General features: G+C 36.0%; 2 protein-coding genes across 4 annotated transcripts; both read left to right on the top strand.

Annotated features, from left to right (window-relative positions):
• Positions 1–912: 912 nt before the first annotated feature.
• Positions 913–9617, top strand: LOC105058333 (uncharacterized). 2 transcript variants are annotated; one of them, XM_010941220.4, is made up of 10 exons: positions 913–1138; positions 1255–1421; positions 1512–1576; positions 3968–4008; positions 4364–4452; positions 4534–4647; positions 8048–8125; positions 8355–8420; positions 8782–8862; positions 9111–9617. In XM_010941220.4, the coding sequence occupies exons 1-10, from the start codon at positions 1015–1017 to the stop codon at positions 9216–9218; spliced, it is 933 nt and encodes a 310-aa protein (XP_010939522.1). In that variant the 5' UTR covers positions 913–1014; the 3' UTR covers positions 9219–9617. The 2 variants fall into 2 exon arrangements, with proteins under 2 accessions (XP_010939522.1, XP_010939523.1); XM_010941221.4 differs by lacking the exon at positions 8355–8420 and having other exon boundaries at positions 9111–9497.
• A 3987-nt stretch (positions 9618–13604) lies between these two features.
• Positions 13605–18442, top strand: LOC105058334 (transcription factor BHLH062). Of its 2 annotated transcripts, none has more exons than XM_010941222.4 (5): positions 13605–13794; positions 14409–14483; positions 16078–16196; positions 16792–16919; positions 17842–18442. In XM_010941222.4, exons 2-5 carry the CDS (start codon positions 14416–14418, stop codon positions 18271–18273), a joined length of 747 nt encoding a protein of 248 aa, XP_010939524.1. In that variant the 5' UTR covers positions 13605–13794; positions 14409–14415; the 3' UTR covers positions 18274–18442. The 2 variants fall into 2 exon arrangements, with proteins under 2 accessions (XP_010939524.1, XP_010939525.1); XM_010941223.3 differs by having other exon boundaries at positions 13606–13794; positions 14378–14483.
• Positions 18443–19660: the final 1218 nt, after the last annotated feature.

Here is a 19660-nt window from a genome sequence, read left to right as displayed (position 1 = left end):
TTTATGATCTGAATCTGTTTAGTTCAAATCCAAACCTATTTATGGTAGGTCGAATACGGACCGGATCGATGGGTCGGATCAAATTTTGCTATTCTTACGTCTACCTCTCCTCTCCCCTCTCTCTCTATTTTTTTCTCTTTTTTTTTCATATCAAATCATTTCCCACCATATCTCCTCTTAATTACCTCCAAAACCAACTCTAAAGAGTTAATCAACCATCAAATCAACAGCCATCCACCTCTCCTCTCCCCTCTCTCTTAGTTTTTCATTCTTTTTTTTCATATCAGATCATTTCCCATATCCATGACCTCTTCTCCTTCCCTATTTTTAGGCATACAGAAATACTGCAACAATTCAGTAGCAAATACAGTATTTCAGTAGATACGTGTGTACACAGTCAGCTCCAATTAGACACATCAGCGAGCATGCCACATGGCAGGCAGGGAGAACGGAGAGACGTGCTTTAATCTATAGGATAGATATACAAAAAAAAATTATAAAATATTAAAATTTATTTTTTTTAAAAAATAATATTAATATTAGATAATTTTTTTTAAAAATAAATATTTTTGAGAAGAAAAATTAAAATTTTTGACATTGAAATAGTAAAATAATAATAATAATAATAAAGTGGATTCAGCTGAAAAGCACGGCATTCCTAGAAATTATACTTTATTAAAATTTTTACATGGGTAAAAACTTCCTACAGGAGGTATCTTATGAGATTCTATGGTTTATTTATCGTTTTTGTTTTTGCATATTTTATTTTTTTACTCACACACGTGTATCTGTAGTACGATGGTGTAATTATTTTAATTTACCCACAAAAAAGTTTTCTGTTATCGAAAAGGAAGTTTATTAGAAGGGCTAATCAAAAAATTTTGCCCTTTTTTTGGTAAATAAAAAAAAAAAGGTTTTGCCTTCGTAACCGACCCGCTGGTATCGGGGAAGTCAAGGATATGGCCTCGGCTATCGTCACACTCTCACTCCCAAAAGATAAAGCGAAGGAGATCCATGGCTAGGGTTCGAAGCTACTGCGTCCCATCGAAGCAGGCTGCCTTGATCTGGATCTCCTCCGCCCTCCTCTTCTTTCTTACGTTTCGAGCTGCCATGAAGAATTCCTCCTTTCCCAATTCCGGTATTTTTTTTCCCCCAATAAATCCCCAAATTTCCGCTCCAAGATTCTCGTCATTGTTGTATTTTGATTGATTCGACTAATTTGAGCTGATTTGGTGATTTGGGAAACTGGATCAGATTCCCCTGCATCGATCGCGGATCAGCGGTCGCGATTGTACGATAAGATGGCGCGGGATTTAGGTGAGAACGGCGCGGCCTTCCTTAAAGGTGGAGGGACTTCGCAAAGTCTTTCTCTTTCTGATATTTTTGTTCTGAAGGATGGCGCAGTCACTCCTGTACTTAAGGTAGATTAGCCTGTTGTTTAAAGATTACCTTTTTTATATCTATGTTTCCTATTGACTTTGATGGATTTTTCTACATTTCTTTTACGTTAGGCTGCCAATCCTCCAGTTCGAGCAAACGTGCTTTACCTGAGCCCGGAATTTGCGACGCCTATCTCGTACGTAATTCTTTTGATCATTTGAGCTAAGGGTAACTTTGTTTGGTGGAAAACTATTTTGCACTGGGGGAGAGATCAGTGCTAGTGAAGTCGGTTGCACTGTAGGGGCTTAACCACAAGAGATAGAGGAGACTGAAATCCAGCACTAGAATTAAAATAACACACTCGAATTGCATATCAGTTCTCCATTGTATTTCTTTCTATACCACGTGCCTTTGTGGAGATATTGGATGACAGATAAAATATATGAAGTTAAAACAAACTAAGATGGAACTATAAATATGAAGTTAAAATATGTTGTAATAGGTGACCTAAAAAACTATAGTCGCTGCTATTTTAAAATTTGGTTTTATCCTTTAGTCAAGGATATATTTAGAAAATCAATATAAAACTGATTACATTCTAATGTATAGACCAAATTGAATGGTAAAGTTGAATTACCGCTCTCTTCCTGTGCATTTCTTTGCTTTGAGATAATTAGTGCAATAATATTGGTGATTTGGATTCCCTATGTCTGTTCCTATTCCATTTGATTTTCATTCTTATTCTCTTTCTTTCATACAGATGGAATATTGTGTCATAGTTTGTAAAACTAGTTACTCATGTGTCATTTAGAAGGTTGTATTACACTAACATTAACGGGTATGAAGACTCATTTAGCTTCCATACAGAGCCATGTATTAGGGAAATAAAAGAAATTGAAGAAGTAGTAATTTCAGTTAATGTTTATTTGAATTAGACTTTCTTCTCTTCTACCTTAGTCTCTTCTTCTTTTTACGGTCGAGCACCTCTTGTGATGGCATCCATCAACATTCAAATTAATGGAAAGTTTTGAGGAACCTTTTATGCAATGCATCAACTAAATATTCGCATTTCATAATGGACCACTTTCCATATTTCATAATGGTCTCAATTTCATGAATTTTTTTTTTTTTTTTGAGTGGGCTGGAGTTTAGTTCAGGCCAATACTCTGTAATCTCCTGAATGTGCAAGCTGTTTTCAAGATCTGCATCTCTGATTGCTTAATTCTCTCTACCATTATCACATTACTACTTGTAAGCACAGTTATCTAGATTTCTTAGGAAACTACATCTGACTTAATTTCCAATCCTGCAACCACAAAGGGTAACTTATGGTATATGTGATTAACTTTTTGAAAACAAGAGCATAGAATTCAAATTGTTAATGGTGGATCCTAATTCATTTTGTGTTGCATCTTTCAATTCTGTATTAAGGGCATTTTAATTTATCTCTTTTCTGGTTCCATGTCACATATCACTTCTCATGCCTTGCTCCCAATTTGTCCACTATCGATCCAATTACACGACATACTAGCTATCTTACCCTACCTTACAATCACAAACTGAAACTAACAATGCTGCAAAACCAATACTCTTAATGATTCTTTATTGTGTTGGGCATGTGATATGTTGAGGCTATAGGCTTCTCTCTAAAGTTGAACACTGTCAGATTCTCCCCTGCGGATTACACACACACACACACACACCCTGTTTATTCTACTTCACATCCAACAAAAGCATTTCTCACCATAATTTGGGAGCGTTTGGTGAACATAAATATGCTGAATATATATGACTTACAGTATAGATTACATATTAGCAACAAGGCAAAGGTTTCAGAGTAATTAGTGGCATTCGTTTGTGGGGGGTGGGGGTGTGTGTGTGTACTGTTCTTGTAACGTCACATGCCATGAAAGCATTTCTCACAGTAATTTGGTAGTGTTTGGTAAACATAAATATGCTGCAATATTTATAAGTTACAAGACAGATTATATTTAAGCAACAAGGCAAAGGTTTCGCAGTAATCAGTAGCAAGGGTATGCTTTCATTAGGTTGTTTGTCAAAGGCATGCATACACCTTTGACACAGAGGGTATGACGTTCCAAGAGAGCTTCATTGGGGGTATTGTAGGTCATCTAGAACTACAGAGGAAAACTGGTTCAACTGAAGTTCTGAAACAAGTATCAGCTACCTTATATAGCTTTCAACAGATATCCCATCTCAAAACTTTTTGGTGAAATCAATTCAATTTTATATATTGGACTAAAAAGAATCTAATTTGATACAGCTAATTTGCTGTTCTATCAACCATTCTCATTTCAACTTTCTGCATATGATGGCTTTATTTAGTGTTGTTATCTCTCTGACATTATGTGCTTTAAAATCAATTCTCTACTTGCTTGGTTTTTCAGTGAGGACTTGCTGTGACAGGTCTCTGAGCTCTGAAGAGAATACCAGTTCAAATATTAAACAGAGAAAAAATTATATAATCCTGCATATAGAACTTTTAATCATCACTAACTTTTTTTTTAATCATTTATTCATTATATTTATTTATTAAATATTTTTGGTTTTTAATGGGTTTCTGCAGACAGGCTGTTAGAGAGATCTTTCTTCCCTATTTTGATGGAGGTAATGCCTTTGATTTTACTTGTTTTCTTTACTTTCATTCTGTAAGTCTTACAAATGGTTCATGGATAGTATGCTTAGAAACACATCCAACTCCTTTACCTTTTGTGGTCTTAAAAATTGTCACTTAGGCCCATTGGAGGCTGAATTTTAAATTTCCTTGATGTATGTATGTCATTATTAGTTGGGTCTGAATTTTCCGTCCATGTGTTATACCCTCTTATATAAACTGCAAGCAAGTTGAGTTTTACAATCTGTATACGAGCATCTGATTGTCTTCTCATCTCATTTAATGCTTTAGTGCCCCTTGGAATTTCTATCATCATTTGATTGATGGATTCTCTGTTGTTATGGTTAGTAATCTGGTTTCAAAATGCAAGTCTACATCACTTCAGTATGTTCCATGCCTCCCATCATATAACACCTGTTGTCGCAACTGAAAATGAGGTATAGAAAATCCTTTCAGTTATGATGTTTGCCCTTAGATTAGATTTCCTTGTACTAATGTGTTCCATCCTGTTTGTTGAGATTGAAGCTGAAGCAAGTGCTATTAAAGGCGTTGCAGAGGTTCTTTGCCCCCTGAAGATTGTCTTGGATAGGGTGGTGCTGACATCAACTGGTGTGCTTCTAGGATGTTGGCAGGTATGCACCACTGAACTTGTTCTTTTGCTTTAGTCTTCCCAGACATATCGTAAGATGCAATATTGGCCCGTTTTTTTAAGCAGTAGTTCGTTTTATCGATGCAAATAATCAGAAATCCATGTAATAATAATAACCACCGCTCTCCTATATGTATGTAGTTAGCATTATCTATAGTTTTCATGCATTTAGATATTCTGTTTGCTCACTCCTTTCCTAGTTTCATCAACTAATAATATATTATCCATGATGAACATTCACTGCCGGGCCTCTACTAGTGTTTGCAATGTATATCAAATACAAAGGGCAAACTTATAAATTTCCTCATCTTTTTAGTAGTCTATACACTAGTCTTGACCAGCCAGTAAGCTATCTCCACTCTTTAGCACAGGTTGAGATATAACATGTGTAATTCTTATCTAAGATGAATGACAAACAACAATTCAAATACCTCTAGGATTCAGCAAAGTCCATTTTTTATCTTTATGGCTATGCTAGGCTCTTTCCCTCATGACTTATTTATTTATCTGTTCTTAAGAAAATTGACTGAATTTTTAACCTTCTCGGCATGAAGCCATATTGGCTGTTTGAAAACTTTTAAATCACACTAGTCTTCAAAGTTCAAATAGTCTCACCTATTGCTCATGATGTGACTCTGTAATTTGATTTCATGATGAGTGGTGCTGTTCAAATACTACCATTGCTTGAAAAAAGGGTAATATTGTGTTTTCAAAATGTCTATCATGACCAAGGTTTGCCATACCGTGCCGAACCGGTCGGTACACCCCATCTCGTACCGGACCGGCGGGGAACCGGCACGATTCGACCGGTAAAATCGGTACACCGGCGGTACCGACGAATAAAGAACGAAAAGTGAGAAAGAGAGAGAGAGGGAAGAGAGGGAGGTGGGAGCCGCCGGAGGCCGGCGGTGGCCGGCTGCGGCCGTCGGAGGGCTTCCGAGCCCCATATCGCCCGATAGGGCTTTCAAGAGAGCAAAAAAGAGAAAGAGAGCGCTCGGAGGGGGGTGGAGAACCTACTGGACAGAGTCGGACAAACGGTGCCTCCGTTGCGAGGCTCCCGGTGGCCGGCGAGCCGACGCCGACGGCCTGAGGGCGGTCGAGCGGGCAGGGCGGTCGAGCGGGCGGAGCCGCGGCACCGCGTGCGTTTTTCAAAACAGACGTCGTCTGTTTCGATTTTTACTTTTTTTTTGTTTTAAACTTATGAAGTCGGCAACTGGGTTGCCGACTTAAGAATTTTTTTTTAAAAAAAACAAAAATCGTGGAGCCGGCAAATCGTTTGCCGACTTCACTTAAAACCACATTTTTAAAAAAATTTGCGAAATAGGGGCATCGCGATGCCCCTGTTTCACACCTGCGACACCGCGCGCGTGGACAGCGCCCTCCGACGGCCACGGCGGCCAATCGGAGGCCGTCCGGCGGCCCCGCCGGCTCCTTCCCCTCCCTCTTTTTTTTTTCTTCCTCTTTCTCTCTCTCTATTTCTCTCAATTTCTCACTTTCTTCTTCCGGTTCGGGTCGTCGGTTCGGTACGGTATGAAACCATACCAAACAGTACCGTCAGTCGGCCGAAACGGCTGGTGGTACCGGTTCAGCAAACCTTGATCATGACCTTATGCTTCATTATCTTATTAAAACTATGCATTTGCAAGTCAAGCCTTAGTCTGTTCAGTTTTTCCAATACTATAGTTGGCATTCCATCTAGACCGATTTTGCTTTTTCATCCTATCTGAAGCCTTGTTTATTTTTGTCGATCCTAGGGTGGATCATTGGATCTCTTCCAACCCAAGTTTAAAATATAGCAGCGTTTGTTACCCAGGCCCTTCAGTCTAGCCTATGGACACAAATGCAAAACTTATATGCAAACATTGGTACAGTACTTGGTCATGACTCTATAAGAAGAAATTGTTAGATATTAAAACAATCTGATGCTTAGACACATCCGCACCTGACACACAAACTCGAGTCCATGTAACATAGATAGCAGTCTTGTTGGTTTTTCATCTTGAGTCAAAACGAAATGTTTCTTTAGTTTCAGCTATAGCTTCCATGGTTGCAGTCCAGAACTACTAAATAATGTTCAAAAATTTATAGATGAAAGAAATCAAGAATAAATTGGAAGATGAGATTCACGTATAGGCAGATGTTTTTCTTGACATGAATGTTTAGTTGTTTTATTATTTCCACCTTGCATTGGATGACTGCTACATTTTTTCTTCACCCTGCACAATTTCTGTCTCATCTATTTATGAAAGGTAAGAGAACTGGTGCACCTGTCGCATGTCCTCTAATTAATATTAACTAATCCAGTCCCATTGATTTAAATTTTTAGGCTGGTGATAAGTGGGCCTCTTAGCTACATTAGGTATCACCTGGCTGCCCTCCTTTTCTTCAGAAATACTCATTTCATGCAATACTTGAAGAATAAATTGGGATGGTTATTTATCTATGCTGCTAGATCTAGTTGCTTTGTTCTCGTCTTTGGAGCTCAAATCAATCACACCTCCTGTATTTGGTGACCATATTTATCAAAACTGTTTGATTTTGTTATTGGGATCTATGATCGAAAATACTGGAGAGAAAGATGAAGATATTTATTGTAGAATTAGAGTTGATTGGACGAAATAGAGAGGTTCCTTTATAGACCTTATGTTCAACATATGCCCTGGAGACTTAAAAAGAGTGGTTCTACAAAAGAATAATAATAATAAGAAGAAGAAGAATAAAGTCTACAGTGTTGTATGACTCGGAATGTTGAGCAAAAAAGGTTTTGAGTAACAAGTGTGGCGGAAATGAGAATGTTATGATGGATGTATGGTAAACTAGAAATGATAGATTTAGAAATGAGCATATTAGAGTTGCAGAAGTAGGAAAAATGAGGACAAAGTGATGGAAGATCAATTTAGATGGTATGGGCGTGTACTCTGAAAATATAAGAGGGATTTGGTAACGAGAGGTCTTTAAATTTGGGCTGAAGGTCGTAAAAAAAGGAGGGAAAGACTGAAAGTAACATTGGATGGTGGTTGGGAGAAAAGATATGGAAAAAATATTTAAAACCATGTCCTTTGGGAGGCTCCTAACTTGTCAAACTTGGTTACTAGAAATGATGCCTTGAGTGACATTAGATGGTCTAGTATAAAAATTCACTACTGACTTATCACAACCATTATCATTATTGCCATAACTGCTTTTATCATCATCAGCAGCAGCAGCAGCAGCAAATTTGGCCAATCCAAGAATGCTACATTATTTATCTTATTTTAATGTCATTTGGCATGTCAGTTCTAACATTCCTTTTGCTTGATTTTAATTCCATGAACTCTCATGATTATAGTTGCATATAGCTTGCTATAAGTAATCTCATTTTGGTGATCTTTTTTGTTTGTTAGGTCCTCTCTGGTTCAGATCCTACGGTGATCCGTGCAAAATTAAGGAATGCCCTTCCTCATGCACCTGAAAAGCAACTGGTAAGAAAAGTTTGCACTCTTCTCCTTCTAATAATTTATTACTTTATGCTCTTTATGCAATTAATTTATGAGGCATCATGCAAAGTGCAAGTCTTGTTTAGATGGGTTTCTTTCAAATAAAATAAACTAATATGTGTCTGTGGGATATCTTCCAGTTAACAGTGATACGATATGATTTATATCTGCTTTAATTTTTCATTTTTCTGATGTTATCGTTTGTTTTATACAGTATGACCCTGTTTTGCTTCACACTTCCTTTGCAAGACTTCTAGGACACCCAAAAGTTCAAATCAAGGTAACATGTCAAAAAGATCTCAGAGATGTAGTTAATTGTTCTAGTGGTTCAAATCAGAGAAAAACCACTGTTTAATATCAATTTCATTTAAAACACGTCCTGTGGTATTGTAGATAAAGCTAGTGTATGAGAGGTATTTTGAACGTATGTTAAAGAGAGTTATCAAACTTGAGCTGATGGACATATGCAACACAAGAAATTAGTGTATATGACTTGAGCTGCATAAGCTGCTTCATTTTATATTCTCATATTTGTTATTTCTTTGCATTTATTTAACTTCCTAAAAGCTTTCTCCATGGATATTATTTAACTACTATTCAGTTCAGCATATTATCATACTACATAAATCTGTTTACTGTAGGAGGTGAAGAAACCATTTGATCTACTACAGTTCTTTGATGAGCTGGTTGCACAAGTTAACGATAAACTTCGTGGTTTTGAGGTAGTTTCTTGCCTATAGCAGTATTCTTCTTCTTCTTCTTTTTTGGGTAGACACTAGAACGCAACCTTGACATGTACTGTTTTAACTGGATTTCATTCTGCTATTTACATTTAAATGATTTTGCCTTTTTATCCGAATAGCCTTGAACCATAGGATTGTCAACATGTGAAATCCTTCTTTATTCTCATCCTCCAGAAACATATTTGTGGCTGCTAAACTTTAGCTTACTTTTGGGAGTTTACTTTCAGGCAACTGTATCAGAGCTCTGGTTTGTAGAAGAGTATGATGTCCTAGCGCTTGCATTGAATGGAAGAATCAAGACAAGGAGATTCCATCTTGGCTGCCAAGGAAATTAGAACCTTGAAAGTAGAAATATGATTTTTGAATAAGAAATCTTTGTGTGTTAGAATATTGATATGGCAATCATATGGTTAGGCAACCCTCTCGTGAAACTACAATAGGCTTAAAGCAGTACAACATTAGGACGGACCTCATGCAGATGGTGCTTCTACAAACAAGATTCTAGGTGGATATGCATGGATTAGGGCAGTATTTTTCAAGTTGCATTCTGTTATAACCTTTGCTCTTCGTACCATGGAGATAAACATGTGTGAAAAATTGTATTTTATATGTAATTATTGGATGCACAAGCTGTTGACCCATACTAATTGCATATCATCAAGGCTATGTAAAGGATAGAAACTTGTCCATAATGTCTTCTTTGAGCAAGCCTTATGGGGTGCTGCCAAACTGCATAGTTGCTTTCTTTCTCAATGATTGGGTGTATTCCAGAAGAAAATTATTCAGTTCCCAATTGCAAAGGGCTGATGGGAGCTCCCAGTTCTTATTAGACCTCCAGATTAGCATGGATGTTAAATTTTTTGAAGTCTATTTACTGTAATCGGTCAAGTTGATGTTATTAGGTACTTTCTGCTCTCATTGCCGGATACCAAAAATATGATTCAAAATGGGCCTAGCCTTCACCATACCTCAGATCTGGGTGTATAAAAAGTCAATGTGGAAGGCTTTCGGCCACCTCGCTTGCACTATCACCAGACGGACAAGAGCCTAATTATCTAGAGGTGCACATCTATCATCTCCTATCCATCAAAGTTCTTATATATTATTTATTAATTTTTGAGTAGTATGCAGGAACCTTGATCATATTACTTTAACTCAATCCATACATTTTGAATTTTGACTAACATAATGTTCTTACTCCTTTAATAGATTAACAATGTAGTTAATGTTTAACTATCTAGCTAAGCATTATCTAGTTTGAAGAGATGGAAGAAATATGAGTCGAAGAAAATAATGTTTAACCACCTTCTTGTAAAAATATCTCATGATGAAACTCTGCATTGGGTCCTAGAAAACCTACCTCTTGAATGCGCCGTGAGAATTGTTTGCCAATGTTGTTGCCTGGGTCCCACCCATTTAACTCCAGCTCCAGCATCAGCGTCAAGTTGTCCAATCGATGAGGACCGACGTTTTTTATTTTTTTTGTGTAAAGAAAAAGGTAAGTATATGCGGGAAGAAAGGTACAGCAACGATACCAGCTACGTACATGAACATAGGATAAAAATGAAAAGGCCAGCACAGCCAGGCCACAAAATGACCTCTTGTATGGGTAGTTTATCGATGAGGACTGACGTATTTGGGGACCATATTAGGCTGTTCACGTCAAAATAAATTACTCTTTTTAGGGATTTTTTTATAATTTGAATCAAGTGACAGCTGGAAAAAGGAAAAACGGCAAAAAAAAATAAAAAATCCAAGGGAGACACGGGTCCGTCGTGTGCCGCGCACGCGTCTGCTTGGGTCCGCGCACCTGCCCGGAAAACGTGCTCCCCACGCGCTCGCCCGCCGATTCTTCCTGCTTTCGTTCTCCATGATCCCTAGAATCAAAAGGAAATTTTACCCCTATAAAACATTGCCCATCTCATCCAAATGACCAAAACTTCCTCCCTTTTCTATGTGGCCCTCCCCCTCCCTTCTCCCAAGGAAGTATTCAACCTTAAGAATCAAGCGTTTAATTTTAAATATTTTATATTTCCATTCTCATGGATATATCTTTTCATATTTAGTTTAATTTGATGTATCCATTTTGTCAAAAAAATAAAATCAATCATCTCTTATGGGTGAATTCATTCCATACCACGACTTGATTGGAGATATTCATACTCGATAGCTAGTTGTGTAGGTACGTTTGTTGAGATTATTAATTATTATATTTTTGATTTTGATGTTAAATGGAAGACAAACATTCTTAAAATATTGAGTTGATAATAATTACATTTCAACTGTGTTTTAACAAAATTATTTATTTGTGTCAAACTTTTCTTGAAATAAACTCACTTAACTTACTTCAAAATAGATATTTCAAAAATTCTTTTTTCGTTATTGTATGTCTACAATAAATTAGCAAGTTCTATCTTTTTATATATGTATCCTTCTATAGGAACATATTTATAGAAAAAAATAATGAACTATTTATATAGTATTAAGATAAATTATTTGCATGTATACCCTTCTAAACATCCAAATTTGTGTGGATACCCTTTCAAAATTGATATTTACATGTATATCCTTATAAAATACTTGATTTGCATGTATACTCTTCTTTTTCTTTATTATATATATATATACTCACATCATCTAACGCCGTTAAAAAATTAACGGTTTAAAATTTAAATGACTGAAATACCCTTATGGGTATATATGCAAAAAAAAATTATAAGGGGATATATGTAATTAGCGATTTACGAGGGTATACAAATAAATATTAATTTTGAAAGGGTATTCATGCAAATTTTGACATTTAGGAGGGTATAAAGGCAAAAATGTTTAATTTATTTTTTTTTATTATATGTTATTTTAACGAGATGGAAAGAATTTAAACACATTAATTAATGTCATAGTAAGGATGATTCAAGTACATCAATTTTTATCTATTGCTTCTTTGTTGGTGTTTATAGTAGGGATGATTCACTTGTTTAAAGATTTTGTTCATCTATTGTCATTATTCTCAATAGCAACAACTGAGATATCAGTCCCTAATGCAGCTGGATACTCAATTTCATTCTGTTTTTGGTTCTCCTTTTGGTTATCTACTCGAACCTCCCCTATTGCAGCTACTTCACCTCTACTTTGGTCTTGGCTACCTATTGTTGATTGAGAAAACTGTATATCATTAGCCTCTTTTGTGACAAATAAGAAGTACTCCATTAAATCTTTATATTCTTCAAATAAATTTATTAGTTTATGATCTGTAGCTAGAATCATATAAGACTTAGGTGATAAATGTCTAACCACAGATCAAATCTTTATAGTCTCTTCAAGCTTCAATTGAATATGTGCACTATATCATCATATAGATCTATATAAGAATAGCGGTCAACATCAACTAACCAGCTTTTTTATCTCTCAAAATAATATTTTATTCTTATAAAATTTTTAATCTTCTTAAAATAACCTCTAAATTTCATCTTCAACTTGAAAAGCGGTTGCTTCATTCTAATAAGCCTGGACATGGAATAAGCAATTATTCATGATAAATCATATACGAAATAAAAATTAATATGATATAAAAATAAAAATAAAAATTATATCCAACAAAGAGGCAATAGATAAAAATTAATGTACTTGAATCATCCTTGCTATGATATTAATTAATGTGTTTAAATTCTTTCTATCTCGTTAAAATAATATACAATAGAAAAAAATTAAATTAAAAATTCTTGCATGTATACCCTCCTAAACATCAAAATTTGTATGAATATCCTTTCAAAATTAATATTTATTTGTATACCCTCGTAAATTACTAATTACATATATATCCTTATAAATTTTTTTTTACATATATACCCATAAGGGTATTTCAGTTATTTAAATTTTAAACTGTTAATTTTTTAACGGCGTTAGATGACGTGGATATATATACAAAAAATAAAGAAAAAGAAGGGTATATATGTAAATCAAGTATTTTATAAAGATATATATGTAAATATTAATTTTGAAATAATATCCACACAAATTTGAATGTTTAGAAGAATATATATGCAAAAAAATCTCAATTATTTTATTAAAATAGAAGCACATAAAAGGAACATTATTTAGATGCACACTTTATCACAGCTAAAAGATAACAATATGTTAACTAACTGACATAGCTAGTTAGACGCTCTTAACATCCCGTCATATATCATGCTCATAATGAAAATGCCAATCAAATAAAAAAAATAAAATTTTATTTTCTCAAATGTATAACTCACTTCAATTCCTATTCTATTTTCTAGATGCTATTCTTATGCATCGTGTTTTGCTTATGCCACCAACCATTCATACAAGCATTACTATTCTTAAATAAATCTACACTAATGCCACTACTTTATTAAAAATAATTATATTATTATTTTTATACAACTTTGCACGTGCTTTGAGTTTTGATGATAAGGGGAGATATGGGTAATTTCACAGAAAGGATAAATTATTGTCTGGATTACGTGTAGGTAGGTCACTCAAATCTCACGGTAGATAACATCCTACGGTAATCCTTGTATTCACGAATTTTCGATTGGACGTTATCCATCGTGCACGTGCATCAAGATTTGCGCTGGTCTACCGGGGCGTGGTCCAGAATAATTTCGCCAAAGAAAGGGTGGAAAACTGGTGGCGTCAACTGGGACCGGAATCCATGTGGAGGCACACGCTGTTGGGACCGGAGCCAATAAAGCGATAGCGGTCGCCACGCGCTGGTGCGTGGGATGCTCCCACCATACCCCGCCTTCCCGAAACTAAAAAAAAAGAGAGAGAAAGAAAAAACCCTGGAAATCGAGGAAGAATAAACCAGAAATCAGAACGATTCTCTTCGTGATCTCTTCCCTCTTCCTTGTTCTCTCCGACGACCCCCAAATCGGTTCAAGGCTTGCGGTATCTGCTTCCGATCTTGTTCCGCTCGAATCTTGGCTTTGTTATTATCTTTGCGAAAAATGCTTTCTGATCTCTGGTTTTGTCTTTGGATTTGCGGCGCTGTTTTTACTTGATTAGGGTTGGAGAAAATTTGATTTTTTTTTTGCCTAAAGTATAGTTTTTGTGTGTTTAAATTAGATATTATGGACCATGGTTGTCGAGAGTTGAGCCTTTGCTGTTAAGGTTTTAGAAACCATTTCTGTGTTTTTGATTTTATTTAGTACTGGTAGTATCGTTACTCAAAACGGATAACATCTAGTTATCTGGCGATTTTGTTTTCGTGCTCTAGTTCTATTATAGTCATGTATGGTGGGAAAACGATGATAAAGTTTGGAACTTGCCCTTCTTGTTTTCAGGAAAGAATTATTTTGAATGATTTTATGCGTATCGTGTGCGGATTAATTATGATCTTTGGAAAAGAAAATTGGTTTTACATTTTGTTGCATCCTGTTTGATTAGATCTGATAATTTATAAACGTGGGTTTAGATTTTGTCTTGTGGGTCTTCTCAGAAGCTTGAGTTTATTGGCATCTGATCTTATTAGGTTGATGGTGTGATTTATGTGGATTCTGTAGCTTAAATATGGTTACGGAGCCTCCCTCTTCGATGACTAATGATGGAAACATTGTAGCGGAACAACCAGTTGGAGGGTGAGTAATTATTGATGGTCCTGAATTAGTTTTTCAGAGTTTGAGAATTTGTAAGGACTTACAAGCAGTAGTAAAAAAAATTCTTACATTATATGACCGTGTAGATCCAACTGTTTACATTTTGTTGCTTATGCCAGCGTTTTGTCCATTTTGTTTACCTTCCTCATTCCATCAAAATGAGCTAGAGATAGCTTGAATTGATGAGATATAAGCTTTGCAATTTTAATTAAACTAAGTTCACCTTTCATCAGACAAATTTGTGATAGATTTTTCCTTGGACTGGTGCAATGATTCGGTCTTGAATAGTATTGTATGGTGGCGCTTGTCTAATTATCCTCTATATTGCATGTTTGCACATCATCAAGGCTCTGCAAACAATTTCATCTCTCTATTTTTCTCTTTATATTTTTCTTGGTTAGCCTAATGCAGTTATTGGGTGTTTTAACTTGTTTTCAGCAATTTGGGAAAGAATATAGGGGGGCACGGGCCAAGTTTGTATTGCATACCTGGGAATAGTGGCTTGTTAAGTAATTTTGCCAAGTTCAAGTTGAGAACTACCTAACTTATTGAGTTGGCATGGTGTAGGATTTTATGAGCAGCTCTCAAACTCAATTTGGAAGCATCTGATATAAAATTTCAATATAAACAAGTGCCCAATATTTACATGCACCAAGCTTAAGCAACTTTACAGAGTTTGTGGAGTCATTTCTCAAAGGAAAAATAATCTATGAGAATTTTTTTTTAAAAAAAAAGAAAAGGTATTGAGGGAAATCTCTTGGAAAAATGTTGTACACAACCAAGTAGAAAACAAATGTTAGGTAATAAATCTATAGCAAAAGGTCATCCTTCATAAATTGGAACCTTTACTGCTAAAAAAGGTAAATCATTCATTGCACCTGTGCATCCTATTTGCTAATAGGATGCATGAATAAAGTTATTGACGTTGGGAATTTGGGAGTCATGGCTGACTCCTATATCTGCTGAAGGGATGAGCCAGTGATAAGTTCACATTAGATAAGCTAAAGGATCATGTTTGTGCTTATCTCATAGGTGATGCAACTATATTTTTTTCATGTTTGCGATTATCTCATAAGTGATGCCACTACATTTTTTTCACTAAAGTCAGGGCTCATATTCCTTGCCGCAATTGTTGTTTGCTATCTTGGACCATGGTGGATTTTGAATCTACCAAGCTGCATATTGATCCCTTCATTAAGTATTTGTATTTATTCTTATTAAGAGATGATAACTACAAAAATATGTGTGCCTAACAGAAGAAGCTTCTTTTTTATGCTCTTTTATTCTAGATTTTATTACTTAATTACCTATTTCATCTTCATTATCATATATAAGTTATTTTAGTACATGTTTAATATTCAACCAAACTATGCTGCAAATGCTCCATCAAACATTTATCTAAAGTTTAATCCCATGGCCTTGTGCTACCTGTTCCCTCCACTTTCCTGGTGTTTTTGCTTTATGATTACCATCCTAATTCTTTATATTATGTGAGGCTCTACGTTTGCTCTATTATGTGGTTTCTGCTTCTCTTTTTTATGATAAGCTTGAATTTCTGAATTTTTTCTTGGTGCAGGTCAATCCCCAATAAAAAGAACAAAGGAAAAGTGCCGAAGAAAGAGCACAAAGCTAAGAGAGAAAAGCTGAAACGTGATCATTTAAATGAGCGCTTTTCAGAGCTGGGCCATGCAGTTGGTAGCTTTCCCCTCCTATGCTTTTTCTTATAAGTTCAAATGACATTGTCATTGTAGACCACATGTGCCTGACTTTATGAACTAGTTTAAATTACTCAGATACTTCTGCTGAAAGAATTAGAATATAACCTTTTCTGCTGAAAATTTAGGATCATACTTTGTTCTTGTATTTTTTTTTTAATAAACTAATTATGGTCCAAAGATGGAATTTCATTTCTTGTTCTAATTCTACCCCGCTGATTGTCCTGGGTGGTTTAGATGGAAATGGTTCATCATAAGGAAAATAAATTGAGGTAGTTTGCTATGGGGCATTCATTTGATGCCACTCTGCCAGCATCAACATATTTTTTCCAATTGGTAGTGCTGGAGGCTTCCATTTAAGATGAGATATTTTGCATGATCTTCTGATGTGGAATCTCCTTCTCAAATGTGGATTGCCTGATATAACATCATATGAGCATAATCATAACTCTGATAATTGTTTTCTATGGGATGTCTGTTTTGCATTTTCTAAACAATTTTATTGTTCATGTTGTTATGCCTGAAATATGAAGAACTTTTATAATTTTGTTTCAACATAATGTGTTTATTTACAGAACCAGCAAGGCAAAATAATGGCAAGGCCTCTATATTAGGTGATGCCACTCGATTAGTACAGGATCTCATTCAACAGGTAGAATCTCTCAAGAAGGAAAATGCTGCTTTGGTGACTGAATCTCATTATGTAAGTTCCTCAAACGCACCACAAACTCTTTTAAATAATAATATTCATATCCAGTTTCTAAATGCCGCTGTCCTTCATGTTTGGAAAATATTATGCTCATTTAGAAGAAGACAAAAGATGACACAGGTGTTTCAATAAATTTATCAATCAAGTTTTCTCCATACTTGGAGGACAAACGTGTAAAAGAAAAACAGATAGTGCAAAACCAATTTGTATACTATCTCTAGTCTATATAATAAGTGAAAATTTTGACATCTTCATTATTAATTATTTGATTGTTGGTGAACTTGATATTCTAATTAAAGCTTAATGTCCGCTTGTCAGAAATCTACCTTAATTCTCTGTAGATGCTACATGTGGTCTTCCTGCTACCTTTTTTGAACAGCAAAAAAATGCTGTTGATTGTTGGTGAACTTGATATTTTAATTAAAGCTTAATGTCCACTTGTGAGGAATCTACCTTAATTCTCTGTAGATGCTACCTGTGGTCTTCCTGCTACTTTTGCTGAACAGAAAAAAAAATGCTGCATGAGGTCATCTTCCTACCATTTTTGAACAGTGAAAAAGCAACTTTGTCCCAACTGAATCGATGCTAATACGAATATCTACAATACCCCAAACGGATATGGACCAGAACATGTTTCCTTTGAACTTCAGTTCCTGCTAGCTTATTTCTGATAATTTTGCTGTCTGGACATTATGCTATTTCTGATCCTTCTTGATGCAGTCTGGAGGCTGTTGGCCTTGGATCATGAAACTAGTAGCTTTTTTGAAATTTAAGGGTAGTTCATATGTATATATGATGTAGTATTCGAATCAAAGTCAGAATCAGCATTAGGATAAATTTTGAAGATCACATCATGATCGTAATGATTTTCTTGTACCCCAATTTAACACTAAAGCTGGTTTGGAATTCTGACCAGGTTGCTGTGGAAAAGAATGAGCTGAAAGATGAGAACACGGTCCTGGGAGCTGAGATCGAGAGACTGCGAAACGAACTACATGAGAGGATGCACTCCAATCCTATGTGGCATGATGGAGCAGAGGTGGCTCTTCCTGCTCCACCACAACCCACAGCTGCTGCATTGCCAATGCAGCAGCCACCTGTCGGACCCCTTTATGTCATCCCCCTCCACCAAGAGCTCCATCCCTTCTCAGAGACCGGCGACGCACCAGCTCCTCCGAAACACCCCTCTCATGTGAGGAGGCCACATGCCAGATATCCCACGCCATCAGATTCCTGGCCGCTGGAGCTTCTTTCAAGGCATCAAAGAGCAGCCCATGAAGCACAGCATAAGGGCAGTAGCAGCTGCATGACATCTAACCGTGGGGAGGAAGGTGCAGATGAAGTGTAAGTTAGCAGTATGGTCTGTCTGAGAGTTGTTCATGAACACCCTGACACCCTAGATTTCTCGGTATGGAGAGCGTTAGTCATTAGAACTTGAAGATAGCATCATATTGATGATGTTGATAATGAAAAATGCATTAAGTTAATGAGAAAGGATTTATGATCATTTGCATGTAGCTGGAGGAGTGTATCTTTGTGAAATTTTGACATTTGAACTCAGGCTTGTCTGCGTGCAGTTTTTGTCACATTTTTTTGAAGTCCTATCCGTTCTTGCTGATGGTAGGACTGTGTACTGGTGCATGCAAGCTCCAGTTGCTTTGCTGCTCTGTAATGTGGACAGATAGGAGTTTAAGTTGATTTCTGTCAAGACATGTAGCAAGGCACCATAACTGAAGTGGCTGGAAGGCTGGGCCCTGTGACTATCTCGAGATGGATAAGCTTGAGGGAGAGGACTATCTCTAACTTCTTCTGGACTCAGCGTGCAAGGTTGTTACAGTGTGGTCAGAGGAAAAAACAACGGGATTGACATACTTTTATAAAGAGTAGGCCCACCTGTTAATGCAGACTGTCACTTGATTGTTTCACCCGGCTATGACCTTGATCTGCAACGAATTAAAAACGGGGTAAAATCAGGACAAATAATCAATACCATAACCATCAAATCTTTTTACAATTTTTTGGGATAAAGATGAAATTGGATGGGATATGGATTAGATACCAGCATACATATATCTATATTTATTTATTTTTTGATGAATATAAATATAAATATATCTAATATTTATTTTGTTTGATAAATATTAATATAGATATAAATATATTTATATTCATATTTATTTTGTTCGATGAATATAAATATAGTTCCAAAAATTAGTGAGATGCAAAAATTTGTAGGTATATTTTTTTAAAACAAATATGGATGCTACTCTCTTCCTGACTAAACATGCTGTCAGATTATTTGTACAACCTTTCCCCTTCTCCTAATATTTGGTAAATGTAGTTTACATTACCATTGAGTAAATTCAAATGTTACAAGCTGGTTAGGAAAACTTGGTTGAGGCAGCTGGCTTGGTACTGATTTAGGACCAGTGTCTGTGGCATCAAAATCATCCTTGAAAATCCTGAGGTCTCCGGTTTACCGTGCATTTTGCGATTTTCCCACTACAATCCTGCGACCAAAGATATCAGAAAGCAATTGAAATTAGCCAAAGCACTATTAAAAAAATTGATGTCTGAAACATTTTTATGTGGTATGCCCTCTTACCAGGCCCTGAGGGCTAAATAGCTAATTCACCTTGCTGAGTACTGCCGGTTATCCTCTCTTCTTCCAATATCCAAACTTCCTGCTGTTGTAGCCGCAATAATCGTAAAGTCCTCACCATCCTACATCAAAC

This window comes from Elaeis guineensis, chromosome 15 (assembly GCF_000442705.2).
Source record: "Elaeis guineensis isolate ETL-2024a chromosome 15, EG11, whole genome shotgun sequence".
Classification (NCBI taxonomy): Eukaryota; Viridiplantae; Streptophyta; class Magnoliopsida; order Arecales; family Arecaceae; genus Elaeis; species Elaeis guineensis.
The sequence above is the reverse complement of the archived record's forward strand: the minus strand, read 5'-3'. Positions and strand labels throughout refer to the sequence as shown.

Excerpts from the sequence above, each read along its gene's own strand:
- LOC105058333 (XM_010941220.4), top strand. The coding sequence starts at position 1,015 with ATGGCTAGGGTTCGAAGCTACTGCGTCCCATCGAAGCAGGCTGCCTTG. Across the intron at positions 1,139-1,254 it reads TTCCTCCTTTCCCAATTCCG|ATTCCCCTGCATCGATCGCG; the intron begins GTATTTTTTTTC and ends AAACTGGATCAG. Across the intron at positions 8,421-8,781 it reads ACCCAAAAGTTCAAATCAAG|GAGGTGAAGAAACCATTTGA; the intron begins GTAACATGTCAA and ends TGTTTACTGTAG.
- LOC105058334 (XM_010941222.4), top strand. The coding sequence starts at position 14,416 with ATGGTTACGGAGCCTCCCTCTTCGATGACTAATGATGGAAACATTGTA. Across the intron at positions 14,484-16,077 it reads GCGGAACAACCAGTTGGAGG|GTCAATCCCCAATAAAAAGA; the intron begins GTGAGTAATTAT and ends TTCTTGGTGCAG. Across the intron at positions 16,920-17,841 it reads TGGTGACTGAATCTCATTAT|GTTGCTGTGGAAAAGAATGA; the intron begins GTAAGTTCCTCA and ends AATTCTGACCAG.